Here is a 16166-nt window from a genome sequence, read left to right on the forward strand (position 1 = left end):
CTTTCCCATTATATTATATAAAAACTGGGTCTTAGCCCAGTGAGTTGGTCAGGTTTCACAGTGAAGGTGTCTGTGTCCCACCCAGCAGAAGGCTGAGACGCACACACACAGGGAGCCTGACAGGCTCCGAGTTATGTTGCGACGCATTTTTCCCTGTGCCGCATTCTCCCTAGAGCTGGTGACCTCGAACAGCCGTTCATTTTGACATTGTGCCCTAGTCACCGTGCAATTTAACTGAGGCTAAACTGGATTTTTCTGAAATGGCATTTGAATAGTACATTGTACCATGATTTAATGTGCAGTTTAATGTGGGAAAAAGACACAAAAGGTTTTTGCTTGTTGTAGATTGATTTTCAGAGGGTTTCACTGTGCTTTACCACACAAGATTTAACCTCTCACAGTTTTCTAATCTTTTTCTATAATGGGGCAGGTATTGCTGGTAGGAGGAGAAAAGTGATTATCACCTAATAAAAATTTGTGTTATGAAAGATTTACCATACTTTCTTTCTGCAGATCAGATTTCTCTTGACTGAAGAGTTAAATTCTAAATTCTGCTCTGTATTTTTAAAATGTTAATAACTATTTCTGGTGTGTCCCAGCCTGAGGTAGAGAAGAATATTTTTTACATGTATTCCAATTTATGTTATTTTGTTAATCTAGACCAAAAAAAAGATTTCTGATGTTGAAAAAATACTGTCAAATGGGGTTTTGTACTGTTTCATTTTTAAGAACTTTAGCTCTAGCATATAAAATTCTCATACCAAAATGCATAATGTATTACTTGAGAATTTTAATGTTGTGTTCCTTTATAAATGTGTTTTTTGTTTCCATTTAGATCTTGAGTACCTGATGCATGCAAAACAACAGCTAGTAACTACAGCTAAACGTTGGGATTCTTCTTCTAAGACTATTGTAGATTTTGAACCTAATGAAACTACTGATTTGGAGAAGAGCCTTCTTATCAGATACCAAATTCCTCTCTCTGCTGACCAGCTGTTTACCCAGTCCGTTTTAGACAAATCATTGACCAAGACCAACTATCAGTCACGGTTGCATGACCTTCTTTATATTGAAGAGATAGCCCAGTATAAGGAAGTCAGCAAGTAAGTTACTTTAGAAACCCTTTTCTTTCTTTCTTTTTCAGAATCTCCCCTTTGGATGGTATTGTTCATATTTAAACTAAGGAGGGGTGCCTTAGTGAAGTCAGGTAGTGAACTGGCTGTTACTCAGTCGCTGTCCTTCAGCACTGTGCGTGAGCCTCTCCAGGCAAGCCCTGTGCTCACCGTGGCATCTCGGGTTCAGTGCCTCTTTGCTCCACATGACTCTGTGTGTTCTGGGAGTATGAGCGCATACATGGTCCTTGCTCTTCAGGAGCTTCCTCTCAGTGGTAGAGCAAGCACTCAGTGATTATTTTTTGAAAATGTACACAAACTGAAAGAGACCACATATTTTGAAAAGTAATCATGAGAGTTGTATTGAGGGAATTCCTACTGGTTTCTTACATTTTAATTGTAAGGGTTGGACTGTGTCGGAACACCCCAGAGAGAGTGCACGTTCAGTTCCAGGCCTCCGCAGTAAAGTGCATATCGCAGCAACGCCAGTCACCTGGATTTGTTGGTTTCCCAGTGCGCATAAGAGTTAGTGTAGTTAGCCCACACTATTCTGTAGGCTATTAAGTTAAATAGCATTATGTCTAAAAACAAAATACATACCATAAGTAAAAATCCTTTATGCTAAACACTGCCGACCATCCTCTGGCAGGCGCCGTCTTTTTGCTCTGGGCCCTTGCGTCCAGTGTTGTGGCTGCTGGCGGGCAGGGCGGTGGTCGCTGAGGGTTCGGGGGCTGTGGCACGTCCTTAAAAGGCAGCGGTGACGTTTCTGCGTCAATCAACTCTTCCTTTCAGCAACAGTTTCTCTGGAGCATGCCGTGCTTTTGGACAGCATTTTATCCACAGTTAGAACTTTCAAAATTGGAGTTAGTCCTCTCGGACCCTGCCACTGCTTTATCAGCTGAGTTTATGTCATATTCTAAATCCTCTGTTGTCATTTGAACAGTCTTCACAGTCTCTTCACCAGGTGTAGATTCCATCTTAAACCACTTTCTTTGCGCGTCCATAAAAAGCAACTCCCAGCTGTTAAAGTTTTATCACAGTTTGCAGCAGTTCAGTCATGTCTTCAGGCTCCACTTCTTCTTTCCTTGCTGTTACTACCACATCTGCAGCTCCTTCCTCCACTGAAGTCTTGAACCCCTCAGTCATCATTCCAACAAGACTATGATTGATGCTGATATTTTGACCTCTTCCCATGAATCATGAATTTTCTTAATGGCATCCAGGATGGTGAATCCTTGACAGGTTTCCAGTTTATTTTGCTGAGATCTGTCAGAGGAGTCACCGTCTATGGCAGCCTTAACCTCCCAAAATGTATTTCTTTAAGAATGAGACTTGGAAGTCGAAATTACTCCTTGATCCATGAGCTTTAGAATGGATCTGTGTTGGCAGAATGGATCAGCAGTAGTCGTGTTGCTCATCTCCATCAGGCCCCTCGGGTGACCAGGTGCACTGTCAGTGAGCAGTAGTATTTTGAAAGGAATCCTGTTTGCTGAGCAGATCTCAACAGTGGGCTTAAAATATTTGGTAAACTATATTGTAAACAGAAGTGCCATCATTCAGGCTTTGTTGTCCCATTTATAGAGCATAGGTGGAGTCGATTTAGCACAATTCTTAAGGGCCTTAGGGTTTTTGGAATGATAAGTGAACATTGGCTTCAGCTTAAAGCCATCAAATGCATTAGCCCATAATGAGGTTCAGCCTGCTCTTGGAAGCCAGGCGTTGGCTTCTCTCTGACTCCACAGTCCCAGGCAGAGTCTCCTCCTGAGAGAGGCTGTTCCGTCTACACCGAGAGTCTGCTGGTTTGTGCAGCACCTGCATTAATCATCTGAGCTCCATCTTCTGGGTGACTTGTTACAGCCTTTATATCAGCATTCGCTGCTTCACCTTGTGCTTTTACGTTAGAGATGGTTTCTTTCTTAAACCTCATGAGCCAAACTCTGCTAGCTTCCAGGTTTTCTTCTGTGATTTCCTCCCTCTCTCAATTCAGTTCAGTTCAGTTCCTCAGTTGTGCCCAGCTCTTTGCGACTCCTCGGACTGCAGCACGCCAGGCCTCCCGTCCATCACCAACTCCCGGAGTTCACTCAAACTCATGTCCGTTGAGTCGGTGATGCCATCCAACCATCTCATCCTCTGTCGTCCCCTTCTCCTCCTGCCTTCAATCTTTCCCAGCATCAGGGTCTTTTCAAATGAGTCAGTTCTTCGCATCAGGTGGCCAAAGTATTGGAGTTTCAGCTTCAGCATCAGTCCTTCCAATGAATATTCAGGACTCATTTCCTTTAGGATGGACCGGTTGGATCTCCTTGCTCTCCATGGGAGTCCCTCTCTCAGCCTGTATATAATTGTCAGGGCTTATTCTGGATGAGGCTTTGGTTGAAGGGAGTGTTGTGGCTGGTATCACGTATCCAAACAACTAAAATTTTCTACGTATCAGCAATAAAGCTGTTTTTCATTCTTACCATTTGTGTGTTCACTGAAACACAATTTCTAATTTCCTTCAATAACTTTTCCTCCACTTTCACAACTTTGGCTGACTGGTGCAAAAGGCCTAACTTTTGGCCTGTCTTAGCTTCAACAGGCTTTCTTCATTAAGCTTATGAATCATTTCTAGCTTTTGATTTAAAGTGAGAGACGTGACTTTTCCTTTCACTTGAGGCTGATTATAGGGTTATTAATTGGCCTAATTTCATTATTGTTGTGTGTCAGGGAGTAGGGGGCCTGAGGAGACCACGAGAGATGGGGGAATGGCCAGGTGTGGAGTGGTCAGAACACACGCATTTGTCGACTGTTTGTTGTCTTGAATGGGTACATTTCGTGGCATCCCAAAACAATTAAAGTAGTAATATCAAAGATCACCACCACACATGTAGTTATAGTGGAAAAGCTTGAAATACTGTGACAGCTACCAAAATGTTACACAGAGATATGTAATAAACAGTTGCTGGAAAAAATGGTGCCCATAGCCTTGCTTGACTTAGGGGTGCCGTAGACGTTCAATTTGTTTTTAAAAAAAAAAAAAAAATGAAACAAAAGCAATATCTGCAAAGGACCATAAAGTGCAACAAAACGACCTATGCCTATGCTTTTACATGATCACCTTAGAATTCCCTTTTTGAAAATAGATTGAATGAAGCCTCTCAAGATTAGACAAAATGTATTTTGACTTGAGGCTGAATTTGATAGGTATATATATTTTTTTTTAATTTTTTAAGAGATAATTTTTTTCAAAGCAGTCCAGATATTAAGATTTCTTTTTATGTTAAGTTTTAGTGTGAGATGTTTGGAGTTGATAAAAATAATGCTGCATTTCATTTAAGTTTTAAAATATGCTTCTGAGTTCTTTCAAGATTTTTTTTTTCAACTTCTCTTGTCCTCAGCTACATATTGCTCTGCATTCCATAATGATTCCACCTTGAAGTGAAATCAGTTTCATTCTAAGATAAACATTTTCAAAAGAAATTGGCTTTGGCTGAAGCTGCTGTGTGCATGTGCATCAGAGTGTGTCATGGCCTGCTGGATCGGGGTGTTGGGAACGCTGACAGCCGGCAGAACAGGCCTGCTGCATGCTGCCCGCTGGGGCATTGTGTTGCGGTGGCTCAGGCCTCTACTGGTTCAGCCTGGCTTGGCCTCAGGAGTCCCAGGTGTTTTTTCACATACGACCTTGGTTGACTTTGTTGTCATTTATTTAGTCAGCAATTGCACAAAAGGAAATTCACTATAGCTTTGAAGGTTTTTTAAAGTTACACTCAAGAGGGCTTCTCTAGTGGTTCAGACAGTAAAGAATCCGCCTGAAATGCGGGAGACCTGGATTCAATTCCTGAGTTTTTTGGGAAGATCCCTTGGAGAAGGGAACAGCTATACACTCCAGTATTCTGGCCTGGAGAATTCCCATGGGGTCGCAAAGAGTCAGACACGACTGAGTGACTTTTTCAAGAGGTTTAACTATTTTTAACACTGATGGAACCATATATCTTTTATCTTCTTGTTGAGTCGCTAAGTTGTGTCTGACTCTTTGCTACCCCAGCACACCAGGCTTCCCTGTCCTTCACTGTCTCCTGGAGTTTGCTCAGACTCATGTCCATTGAGTCAGTGATCCCATCTATCGATCTCATCCTCTGTCACCCCCTTCTCCTTTTGCCTTCAGTCTTTCCCAGCCTTAGGGTCTTTTCTCATGAGTCGGCTCTTCTTATAAGGTGGCCAAAGTATTGGAGCTTCAGCTTCACTATCAGTCCTTCCAGTGAATATTCTGGGTTAATTTACTTCCATGGGCTACTCTTCTGCCACTTCCAAAAATGTTAGAAATTCTGTAAGCTTTAAAGTTGATTTCAAAGTGTGGCATGTAACAGTGGAAATATCTTTGCTAATTACAGGATGTATTTTATACTCTAGGTATTTGAGTTATTAAATCTCAAAAATTCATGTTATTTAAAATACTTAAAACTTAACTAATGTCTTTTTAGTTTCAGCCTATTAACCTTTTAGAAAAATTAAGTATTGGTAACTGTTACTTTGAGAAGGTCTCTGATGTTTGCTTCTTGAACATAACAGTGAGTCTTTTGTGGGAGAAGCTTAGTACTTTTATTTTCCAGTGCCTCTGCCTTAAGAGTTTTGTTGCAGGGCACAATTAATTGAGTGTCATAAAAGAATCCTCTTACTGCTTTAAAACTGTGAGATTAATTTTTCATGCCTAAGTTGTGACCAAGTGTTTTGGGATGGCAGATTCTAAAACAGGTGTAACAGTAAGACTTTAAATATTACCCAAGTTAGTTGAGAAAATATCATAGGGTTGTAAGAATTTGTTAGAGAATAATATAAAGTAGTTGAAATGGGAATATGGTGTCTTGGAAAAAGTCAGATTATTACAAACATGTACAATTAATTCAGTGAACAAAATTACTGAGTATTCAAAGTGTCAGGTTTTAGGCTGGTCTTTGCTGATTCTAATGCAAACAAGTTATGTTTCCTTCTCCCCCCAAAGCTTGAATGGCCTTTCAAGTCTGCTTTCTGGACTAGCTGGCATTTAAGCTGAATTTTGAAAAGCAGAATTGTCAGGTGGCAAAGTAGGACAAAGGTACTTAGTTTGAAGAAGCAGGATATGAGAATTAGAGCATAGAGTTTTGGGGGAAACTGCAAGTAGGTCATCGTAATTTTCATGGAGGGTGCTGTGTGGTGGAGTGGGGTTGGTGAGATAGAAAGCTGTTTAAACTTTACCCGCAGAGCTGTGTATCATCAGACTTGCATTTTACAGAGATTCTCCAATGGTGGTTTAGAGAACAGATTTGAAGCCAGAAGTTATGGAAGGAGTTTGTTACAGTCATCCAGGTTAGAAATGCTGAGATGCAGATGATTAGGAAGAAGAGGAAATAACAGGGCCTGGTGATTATGTGGTGGGGAATGAAGGTTGGTGATAGAGACAAAGTCAAAGACAACTTTTGACTGGGACCCTAGGTAAATGGAGAGGGCAATGGCACCCCACTCCATTACTCTTGCCTGGAGAATCCCGTGGACTGAGGAGCCTGGTAGGCTGCAGTCCCTGGGGCCACTAGGAGTCAGACACGACTGAGCACCTTCATTTTCACTTTTCACTTTCATGCACTGGAGAAGGAAATGGCAACCCACTCCAGTGTTCTTGCCTGGAGAATCCCAGGCACAGGGGAGCCTGGTGGGCTGCCATCTGTGGGGTCACACAGAGTTGGACACGACTGAAGCAACTTCGCAGCATCAGCTAGGTAAACAGTGCCCTTATCTGGGCCGTGTGACACATGGGAGGGTTGGTGTATGGGAGCGTGCAGGGAGGTTGGGTGCAGAGTCTCTTCTGTTTGCACTGAGTTTGCAGAGCACGTAATCCAGGGTGCGTATTTGGCAGTTGGGTGTACAGTCCTGAGCTGAGACATCTTGGAGAGGATGACCTTGGTTGGTAAGAGGGTGACCTCAGCCAACACAAGAAGAGGGCAGGGTGGGTGGTGCCTAGTTGGGAGATCGAGGATCAGGCAGAAGGGCAGGAAGGGAACTCTGGAGAGTGTGACTGGACAGAAGCCAGTGGGAGAAGCAGTTTAAAAGAAACGGAAAGTGGTTGCAAAGTAGTGATAATGAGAAACAAAGTCAGAAATGTGTTCATCAACTTTGGCAACATAGAGGTCATTTGTGAGTGAAGAATGGGCTGTAAGGAATCTCTTCTCTGAGAAAGTTCTAATGTTCACACATCTCAGTTATACGGATGATAAAAGCAAAGTAAAAATTTAACTTTATATGAAAAAATATGAATAACCTAAGGGTTCCTGTTCTTTTATAAAGCTTGTGTTCTGTTCTGCTTTGTTTTTAAGGGAGGTGAACGGAGATTGTGTGTAAACTGGGCAGGGTGGCACACTTTTGTCTCACTTTCACTTTGTGACGTATTTTTATATGAATCTTCAGTGCACATTCCAGTCTTCAAAGACTCAAATGTATCTAGATAACATGCAGTCTATTTCTTTAAATTATATCCTACTTTTCTAGTTTGGATCTAGTGGAATGGTGCATAGAGAATGAGAGAAATAGAATATGGCTTTCAGGAATCCATGTATTACATGTACATGTATATGATCACACACTCAGCAAGTACTCCTAGAATTCATCTGATCCTCAAGAAAGCCATGTTATTAAATATTAAGTTTATATTTATAATAAAACATTTTTATGTATTTTTTGTAGCTTTGAGTATATTGTAAGTGTATTTTAAAATAACTTATAATGGAGCTTATAAATACTATGACTTACTACGTACATAAATAGCTGTTTTATTTTTCTTAAATATTTTATTATTGCTGTTTAAATACTTCTCTAACTACAGTTTTCTAACTTTAAAGTATATAAATGGAAATTCAGAATTTTAATATATTTTAATTAGAATTGATTTCCTAATATTGTAAACAATACAGATGTTTTTGTATAGTGAAATGTATAATGTTTTGGAAAAGGATATTTCTTTCTTTTTCTTTAAGAATTTATAAGACATTCTGGACATCATGTATCCAAAAGAAGACCTGAACAGCAAACAGTTCCATACCACCACTAAAAAGTAGCCTTTCCACAAATGGGTGTATAGATTATAAAACAAGTAAATTTTTAAACCTTATTAAGAAAAGAAAATGTTCCTGTTGTTACCACTTTGTCTTCTCTCTCACAGCATCATTTCAGAATGGCAAAGGAGAAGAGCTGTTAATCAATTTAAGTCTTGCTTTCCCTTCGTCTTTCCTGCCTGTGGGTTAACTTTGCCTCTTGTGCGTCCTGCACGCACACGTTCTCTTTCATGCTCTCGTGCGCATGGAGGGGAATGGGGGATAAGATAGCCCTGAACCCCTCCTGCTGTAATTTCGGCATGAGATCTGCCTCGGTGTAGGTGTGAGCAGAAATGTATTCTGGATGTTATTCATTAACAGTCCTGGAAGTGAAATTTTATGATTAGACTCTTTGGGTAAGAACTACTTAGAAAGCATCAGTTTAATCAAAGTCTGTTGTAGTTTCAACACATGCATTTCATTCTGGCTTAGGTGATTTTAAAGTCTTGATTGTCTTACTGGTGTATTCAAACAGGCTTTCACATTAAATAGTACGTGACGTTTCATTTTATTAAAAAAAAAAATCATTCTTAGCTTCATTTTAAATGCTCAGATTTAAAAACATGTGTATTCTTCAATACAACTAAGCATGCATTTTTGTAAACATGCAGAGTTTATTCATTCACTTACAGTTTTGCTGTTTCCAGCTTGGATTAAAGACAGAAAGATAGTATATAATTTGTAGCTCAGCAAAGTGTAATGGATAATTAAGTTTTAATTTTTCTGTTTATTTTTATTTTGTTTTATTCTTTTATTTAGTTTTAATGTTTTGAATGTAAAAATGTTTAAGTGTAAGAAATTTAAACTCATTTTTCTACTTCTGATTTAGGTTCAATCTTAAAGTGCAGTTGCAGATTCTAGCAAGCTTCATGCTCACTGGAGTTTCTGGAGGTGCAAAGTATGCTCAGAATGGACAACTTTTTGGTCGCTTTAAGCTTACTGAAACTCTTTCTGAAGATACTTTGGCTGGACGGCTGGTGATGACCAAAGTCAATGCTGTTTATTTATTACCAGTCCCTAAAGAGAAGTTAGTACAGACCCAGGGAACCAAAGAGAAGGTTTATGAAGCTACTATTGAAGAAAAAACAAAAGAATATATATTTTTAAGGATATCCAGGGAATGCTGTGAAGAACTTAATCTTCGGCCTGATTACGACACACAGGTATGTTTCGAAGAGTGGCGCCTTCGCTGTGGTTGGCCTCCTTGTTAGCTGATACTCTTCTTCTGGCTTGATTTCCCTTTCTCTGCTGCAGCGAGAAGTACAGCTGTCTTGGAGTATTAATTCTGGTGGGTGGAGAATCAGACCTTTGGTGACTTTCAGAGAAAAATCGATTTTCTTTAAGTAAAATCTAAAATATTCCATTTTTATACATGGTAAAGCTTTCTGATTTCTGTTTTAAATCAGCAATGGAAAAGCAGTTTAAAAAGAAACTGAGCTAGGTCCTGGGGCCGTTCTTATCTGAAGTTGTATCTGCTCTCGTGCTTTGTGTCTTTATGGATTTTTAGGTGAACTCTGCTCAGTCTGTCTGCCATATTTAAGTGGAAAGCTGCCTTTTTTTTATATCTAAATATAGCATTTGGTGAATATTATTTGTTCATAGTAAATCAATACAGTGTCATAGGGTTGGTTTTAATCCTTGAGAGATGGTATTTCAGAGATGTTCTACTAATTTTACCAAATATATTCTTCATAGGAATGGTGGAATCAGATAACCTTTATTTAATGATTAACTAATTAAGTGCCTCAGTTTCTTTAGTTGACAAATGAGGTTAATCATAGTATACACATCATTGGTGCTATGTGAAGTGAATATAACAGTGCCTGGTACTAAATAAAGCAAATATTACACATAAATAATTATGATTAGACAATGATGACACTTTAAAGGCATCTCTAAACTTGGCTCCTGTCAAAGGTTGTCTCCACAGAGCATTCTAGCAAACTGAAAAATATCGGTGTTTACCTTAATGCTTTTTAAAGAACCTTTTTTTTTTTTTTTTTTTTTTTTGTATTTCAGGTTGAACTCCAGTTTCAGTTAAATCGATTACCCCTCTGTGAAATGCATTATGCGCTAGACAGGGTCAAGGACAATGGGGTTTTGTTTCCAGACATCACTATGGCTCCAACCATACCTTGGAGTCCCAACAGGTACAGTAAGCGATACCTCGTTCAGGAGGTTATGTTAATATTAAACTGAATATCTATATCAAGTAACTCAAGCATGTTTGTAAGAAAATTTCCATATATTCTTCAAGAGACATGTTCTTAGTTGAGAAAAGAGAGTGCAGGAACGCTTAGAATAAAGCATTTGAAGTTCCTCATCTGTTCTCTTCACTTTCCCTCAGAGTATAAATGAGTTCTTTTGCTTTTCTCAACAGATGTAATTTGATCGATTGATGCCACGCAATTTAGGAATATTTCTGAGTAGAAGTTGAATAGGAAATCCAGGGCCTTTTTAAAAGTAGTTCAAAGAATTTAAAATGATTTTTGAATATGAAATACATTTTTGTAATTTAAGAAAAAATGGAGGATGTATTATAGAAGATGCTATAAAATTAATCATTGTGTAAATATTTTTCTGCTTAACTCTCTTTACACATTGTTACATGTAATTAAATATGACCCTTCTGTTTGTCTCCAGATTGGCTGCAGTGGATGCCCTATGCCTGCACCTTCTTTTCACTCTCTCACTGGTTTATCCTCTTAGCCCCCACCCAGGCTCAGCTCACTCCATGTTTCTTTAAAATCTCAGTAGCTATACAAAAATGGGTTATTCTTTTCATCACTTGTGTCAGTCCAGCCATGGGAGGGCCCGTCTGACAGAGGCTCTGGTTATCTCTAATAAGTGATTCCCAAGGTCACCCTCAGTGTTGGCAGGAGCTGGTAGACAGGGAAGCATGAGCAAAGAGGATGACGGGGGAAGTTTGTATGGGCCAGGCCTAGACGTGACTTACATCATTTCCTCTCACATTCATCTCTGCTGGTCCTAAAAACAGAACAAAGCAAAATACACCTTACGACACAAAATCCACGTCACTTCTCCCTGCTCTCACTGACTCCTGCTACCCCTTCCCTGTGTTTATCGCCAACATTCTTGAGTGGAAACAATCAGCCTGGTTCTGGCATTCTTATTTACCCATCCTGTAATCTCTGTTCTCTACTTTCTCACTCTCCTGAGAGCAGTCAGAGATCTCCCTGACATCTTACCTTTCTAGCTCTCATGTGATTGGCTTCTCTGCGTCCTTCCTCCTCTCTGTCCATAGACCAGTGCATATTTAGAGCTGCACTATTTTGGTAGCCTTCAAGCTTATCGTCAGTCCCGCTAGTTCTGTGGGCTAACACACATATTTCTTTCTTCCAAAGTTGTTTTGCTAAAATAATCATTTCATTTCATTACATACACACCCCTGAAGGCGTCTCCTTCATATGTGGATAAAATCTGAACATCCTAATACAAAACTTTCATTATGTGTCTCATTGACAGTGCTTTCCAACAGTATCTTTTCAGATTTCTTATAGTTTTTCCTAATTTACTCTCCCTTTCTTCCTCTAAATCCTCATGTACTAGCCATATTGAAGTACCTTGATGTTTGTTCAATTTGCCCTGCACTTACTTGCTTCCTTATCTTTAAAAAAAAGACCTTTTTAAAAAAAAAAAAAAAAAAACTGGTAAAATCTACGTAAGACTTATCATCTTAACCATTTTTAAGTGTATAGTTCAAGAGCGCTAACTATATTCACAGTGTTTATAATCTCCAGAACTTTCTCATCTTGTAAAACTGAAACTTCATACTTATTAAACTCTATATTTCCCCCTCCCCAGCCCTGTGTTCTAGCTCTGTTTTTTTCCTCCCTGAAACCATCTTTGCCCAGTATTGATCTATTGGAGAATCTGTCTGTCCTTTAAGATTTAGTTCAGCTTAAGTGCTCTCTCCTAAAGAAAATGAACCTGACCTTTCCATTTCAGTATTTCAGCAGATACTTACTGATGCCTACTACATGCTTGTTTCAGTCAGTTTTGTGCTTTCAAGCATAATTTCTCCAAAGTTAATTTTTTCAGTTGTATACATTTCTGTTCTCATTAGACTCTGATCTTTTTAGAAGAGACCATATCTTATTTCTCTTTGAATCTCCAGCATGGCCTCGCACATTATTAATATATGACACATTTGAGTTAATAAGAATATCATGTTTAAAGAAGAAAATTAGGGTTTTAAATGTGAAGCCATACCAGTAAACTTTTAGGTGTTTCCTTGATATACTCACTTCTGAAAAGTAGTTTGTATATAGCAGTATATTCAGATACCACTGATGTGTTAACTGCAACAGTAAGGAAAGGTCAAGTAGCAGAAAACTTTCAAGCAGAGAGTTCACACCACTATAATGTAAAAAGCAATTAAAATGTATCTGAGTCTAGGAGTTTTAAGAAACTGTTAGCTATTTAAAATCTTTTCTGGAATAAGATGAAATATGCAAAGATAAATGAAATTTAGAAATTATTCTTGAAGCTGTAGCCTATAAATTAATAATAACAATGCATTAGACCAGGAAAAAAAAGAACTCAATATTAAATTGGTTCAGGAAATAAAATAACCTTTAAATGAAGAGTAAATGGAGAGACTTTACATTTTTTTAATTGTGAAAATCAGAAGTTTTACCAGCATGTTTATTGTAAATCTTCTTCGTTATTAAGCAGGTGGTACAATAAATAAAGAGAGTTTATTTTACTTATTGGCTTTCCATACATGTTCATTATTCATAACCAGAAACTAGAGAGACAACACATGATAAAGTTTCTGATCTACTCTGAAGCATTTATTTACACTGAAACAATTGACAAATAGAATGGCCAATATAAATAAAACAAAAGATACCAACATATTTTAGAATTATACCTATAAATCTATCATTAATCTCTTAGATTTTACTTAGGTATATATCGATAATCTAATATCTGTCTCATTAAAGTTCCCAAATTTGAGAGATGAGAGGGTATTTTAAGAACATTCTTTTATTTTCAAAAGTGTGCTCTGGTCAAATAATATAATAATATCTTATTTTTCTGAAATCTTTAGAAAATATTATAGTAATAGAAGTCAGCATTAGTTTTGCACTTGTTGCTCAACTGTTTTTCTTAACAGCTTGCATGCATTATCTCATTTCATCTTTAAAATATCTATCTGATGGAATGTGATTATCTCCATGTACAGATAAGGGAGCTCTTGAGGTGAGGCATCATAGAATCACAGTGGTTAGTATGGATGCAGGTAGCAGTTTGGCTGAACTAACTGTGCCTTAAGCAAGTAGTAACTGAGACCCAGAGCTTGGTGGTCCAGGGCCGGTGCAGGGGCTCAGCAGTGCCGTTGAGGACGAGGTCTCCCTTTCCTCTCCACTTAGACCAGAGTTGGGTCTCCAGAGACTGGAGAAAGGAGTATTCTTGCTGGCTAGGTTCACTAATCGAGGAGGTAGAGAAGGGTGCTGTGGATGGTTTGAGCAGGACCCGTTCCACAGTGTCTGCCACATAGATCAGATCTGGACTCAGTACTCAGCTAAAGCAATTTCCTTACTTACAGAAGATGGAGCATTGCTGGGTACTGGCAGAATTGTGAGTAAATAAATTGGATGAGGGAGTCCTTGAATTTTTAGTGAATTCCTTCTAGGAAATCTAGTGTCACTGGTCAGAGTCCTTTCGGTTTTTACTTAAAAAAAAAAATTGTAAATATCAGAAAAATAAGTAATCATGCTTATATGGTTAAAATTTGTTTTCTGAGGTTTTACATTAGTAGAATTTGTTTGACATTTTCTATCATAATACATAGCATTTGTTACACTTTTTTAAAACTGAAAGAGTTAAGAAGATTTTCCATAAATAGCTAGCTTCTGTTTTAAGTACAGTGTAGCCTCGTAGAGTGGGAATTGTTCTGTCTAAACCGTGTTCTCCTATTTCAGGACTGTTTTGTAGGCATTTTGCAAAATTTCCAAGAGTCTCTTTGCACACGCTTCCTATTTTGGCTCACATCTCCCTCGTTTTTACCGTAGTTGCTGCAGTCTTTAGTACTATAACTGTAGTTGTGAGAAAGAACGCTGTTGATTCTCCACTTAGTTTGATCCCTTTCAGCATCTGCTGTCCATTTAAATCTTCAAAAGTAGCCAAGTCAGCGAAGTGACACTAATAAGATAGACCTCCTCAGAGGGCCGTTTGTGCTGCCGTGACAGGTGTCTCTGCCCTGAAGAATATGGCACACCTGTCTCACTTGTGTGTGGAGATACTAGAAAACATTTCATCTTGTTTGGCCTTAAACTGTTTTCTTTTTTAAATTATGAAAGTATGATAGTACATTTATAGGAAACTTGGAGAATACAGAACAAAGTTACATAAAGTTCTACTATAAAATTATTTTTTGGGTAGATGAATTAAGATTTTTAGTTGAAGTTTCAGTATCTAACTCTCAAAAATTAATAGAATGAATAGAAAAGTTAAAGGATATGATAGACCTAAAAAGCACCATGAACAAAACCTCTTATTTTCTAAATTAAGATCTTTATAAAAGTTTGATCTCTCTTAATCAGTGACACACAGAGGTTTTTATTTTTCTTTTGTTTTAGATTTTACTGAGAAATCTTGCAGTGGTTTAGAATTTGAAAATTAGTTTTCCTTTGGCATTTAATTTGCTATGCAAAGAAACTGCTAATACATTATTACCAGAAAAAAAGTTTTCTGGTGCTTATGTAAGAGGGAAAGTACATTTTTGAGACATGACTGTTACTGTTGGTAGACATGGCAGCAGCTCGACTAGAAGTGTGTTGTGATGTCTTCAGGTTAGTACTCAGAGTCTTGTGTACCTGGAAAGGACAAGATAACTACAAGTGAATTCTGATCATCATAGTAAAATACCCTATACTGACTCTGTTTGGGGAATTTTTAACATGTAGTTTTAGAATAAGCATTTGTTGTTATAGGTGCTATGTTATTTCCATATTTTTAATGGTTCATTGAAATTCAGGATACCTATATGTCATGTTATGTTTAAAATAACTTAGATTTTAATTTTCTTTAGGCAATGGGACGAACAGTTGGATCCTCGGCTAAATGCAAAACAGAAAGAGGCTGTTCTGGCCATTACAACCCCACTTTCAATACAGTTGCCTCCAGTCCTCATCATCGGCCCATATGGGACGGGCAAAACATTCACTCTAGCTCAGGCCGTCAAGCACATTCTCCAGCAACAGGAGACCAGGTAAGATGGCGGTGCGCGTGCTCTGACCTCATCAGCAGGGCACAGCTCGTGTCCTTGTTGTGAAAACAGAGCAAGGGCTAGCAAGACAGTTTTCATCTTGCTTGTAAAGATTTTAAAAATAAAATTATAAAAAGACCCCAAAAGAGCCCACACTCAGACCCCAAAGCACTAAAATTTGAATTTTCTGAAAACATCCTGTTTTAAAACATTGGTAACATAGAGAATGGTAGCTTTTAAATAGTCATCAAAATGCTGAGTCTGCTAAGAGTTGTGATAAATATTAGAGTTAAAAGGGTTGGGTTTTTAAAAAATAATTTTATATGATTTAAAAATAATTTGGGGGAAGTTGTCTCCTTTACAGCTTAGAGAGTAATTAAGCTTTAAGAATAATTGCCTAAAAGCATAATTGAATATGTTAGAGGTTACTGAGTAGGTTGAGGGAAATGTATTATATTAAAATGGCCACTGCTTTTTTTTGGTGTTATACTGCTTGAATAGTTTTGTGTTGTATCATTCTTTTTATTTGCACCATTTATTTCAGCAGGATTCTCATTTGCACCCATTCTAATAGTGCTGCTGATCTCTACATAAAGGATTATTTACATCCATATGTAGAAGCAGGCAATCCCCAGGCAAGACCTCTCAGGTATTTTTTTAAGGCTTATTATGTATCTGTATCATACTTTATTATTCTTAAGAAAAGGTGTCTATCAAGATTTC

At 38.2% G+C, this 16166-nt stretch overlaps 1 protein-coding gene across 9 annotated transcripts in view; it reads left to right on the plus strand.

Moving 5' to 3' along the window:
• Positions 1-16166, plus strand: part of HELZ (helicase with zinc finger) — a 151135-nt gene that overhangs the window by 57730 nt on the left and 77239 nt on the right. For 7 of the 9 annotated variants that reach the window (XM_025279311.3, XM_006046260.4, XM_006046261.4 and 4 more), the window contains 5 exons: positions 836-1103; positions 9036-9369; positions 10226-10356; positions 15267-15446; positions 15988-16092. In XM_025279311.3, the coding sequence (XP_025135096.3) occupies positions 836-1103; positions 9036-9369; positions 10226-10356; positions 15267-15446; positions 15988-16092 (1018 nt within the window). The remainder of the gene's footprint in view (positions 1-835; positions 1104-9035; positions 9370-10225; positions 10357-15266; positions 15447-15987; positions 16093-16166) is intronic. The other 2 variants (XM_006046262.4, XM_025279314.3) reach the window with 2 other exon arrangements.

This window comes from Bubalus bubalis, chromosome 3 (assembly GCF_019923935.1).
Source record: "Bubalus bubalis isolate 160015118507 breed Murrah chromosome 3, NDDB_SH_1, whole genome shotgun sequence".
Taxonomy (NCBI): domain Eukaryota; kingdom Metazoa; phylum Chordata; class Mammalia; order Artiodactyla; family Bovidae; genus Bubalus; species Bubalus bubalis.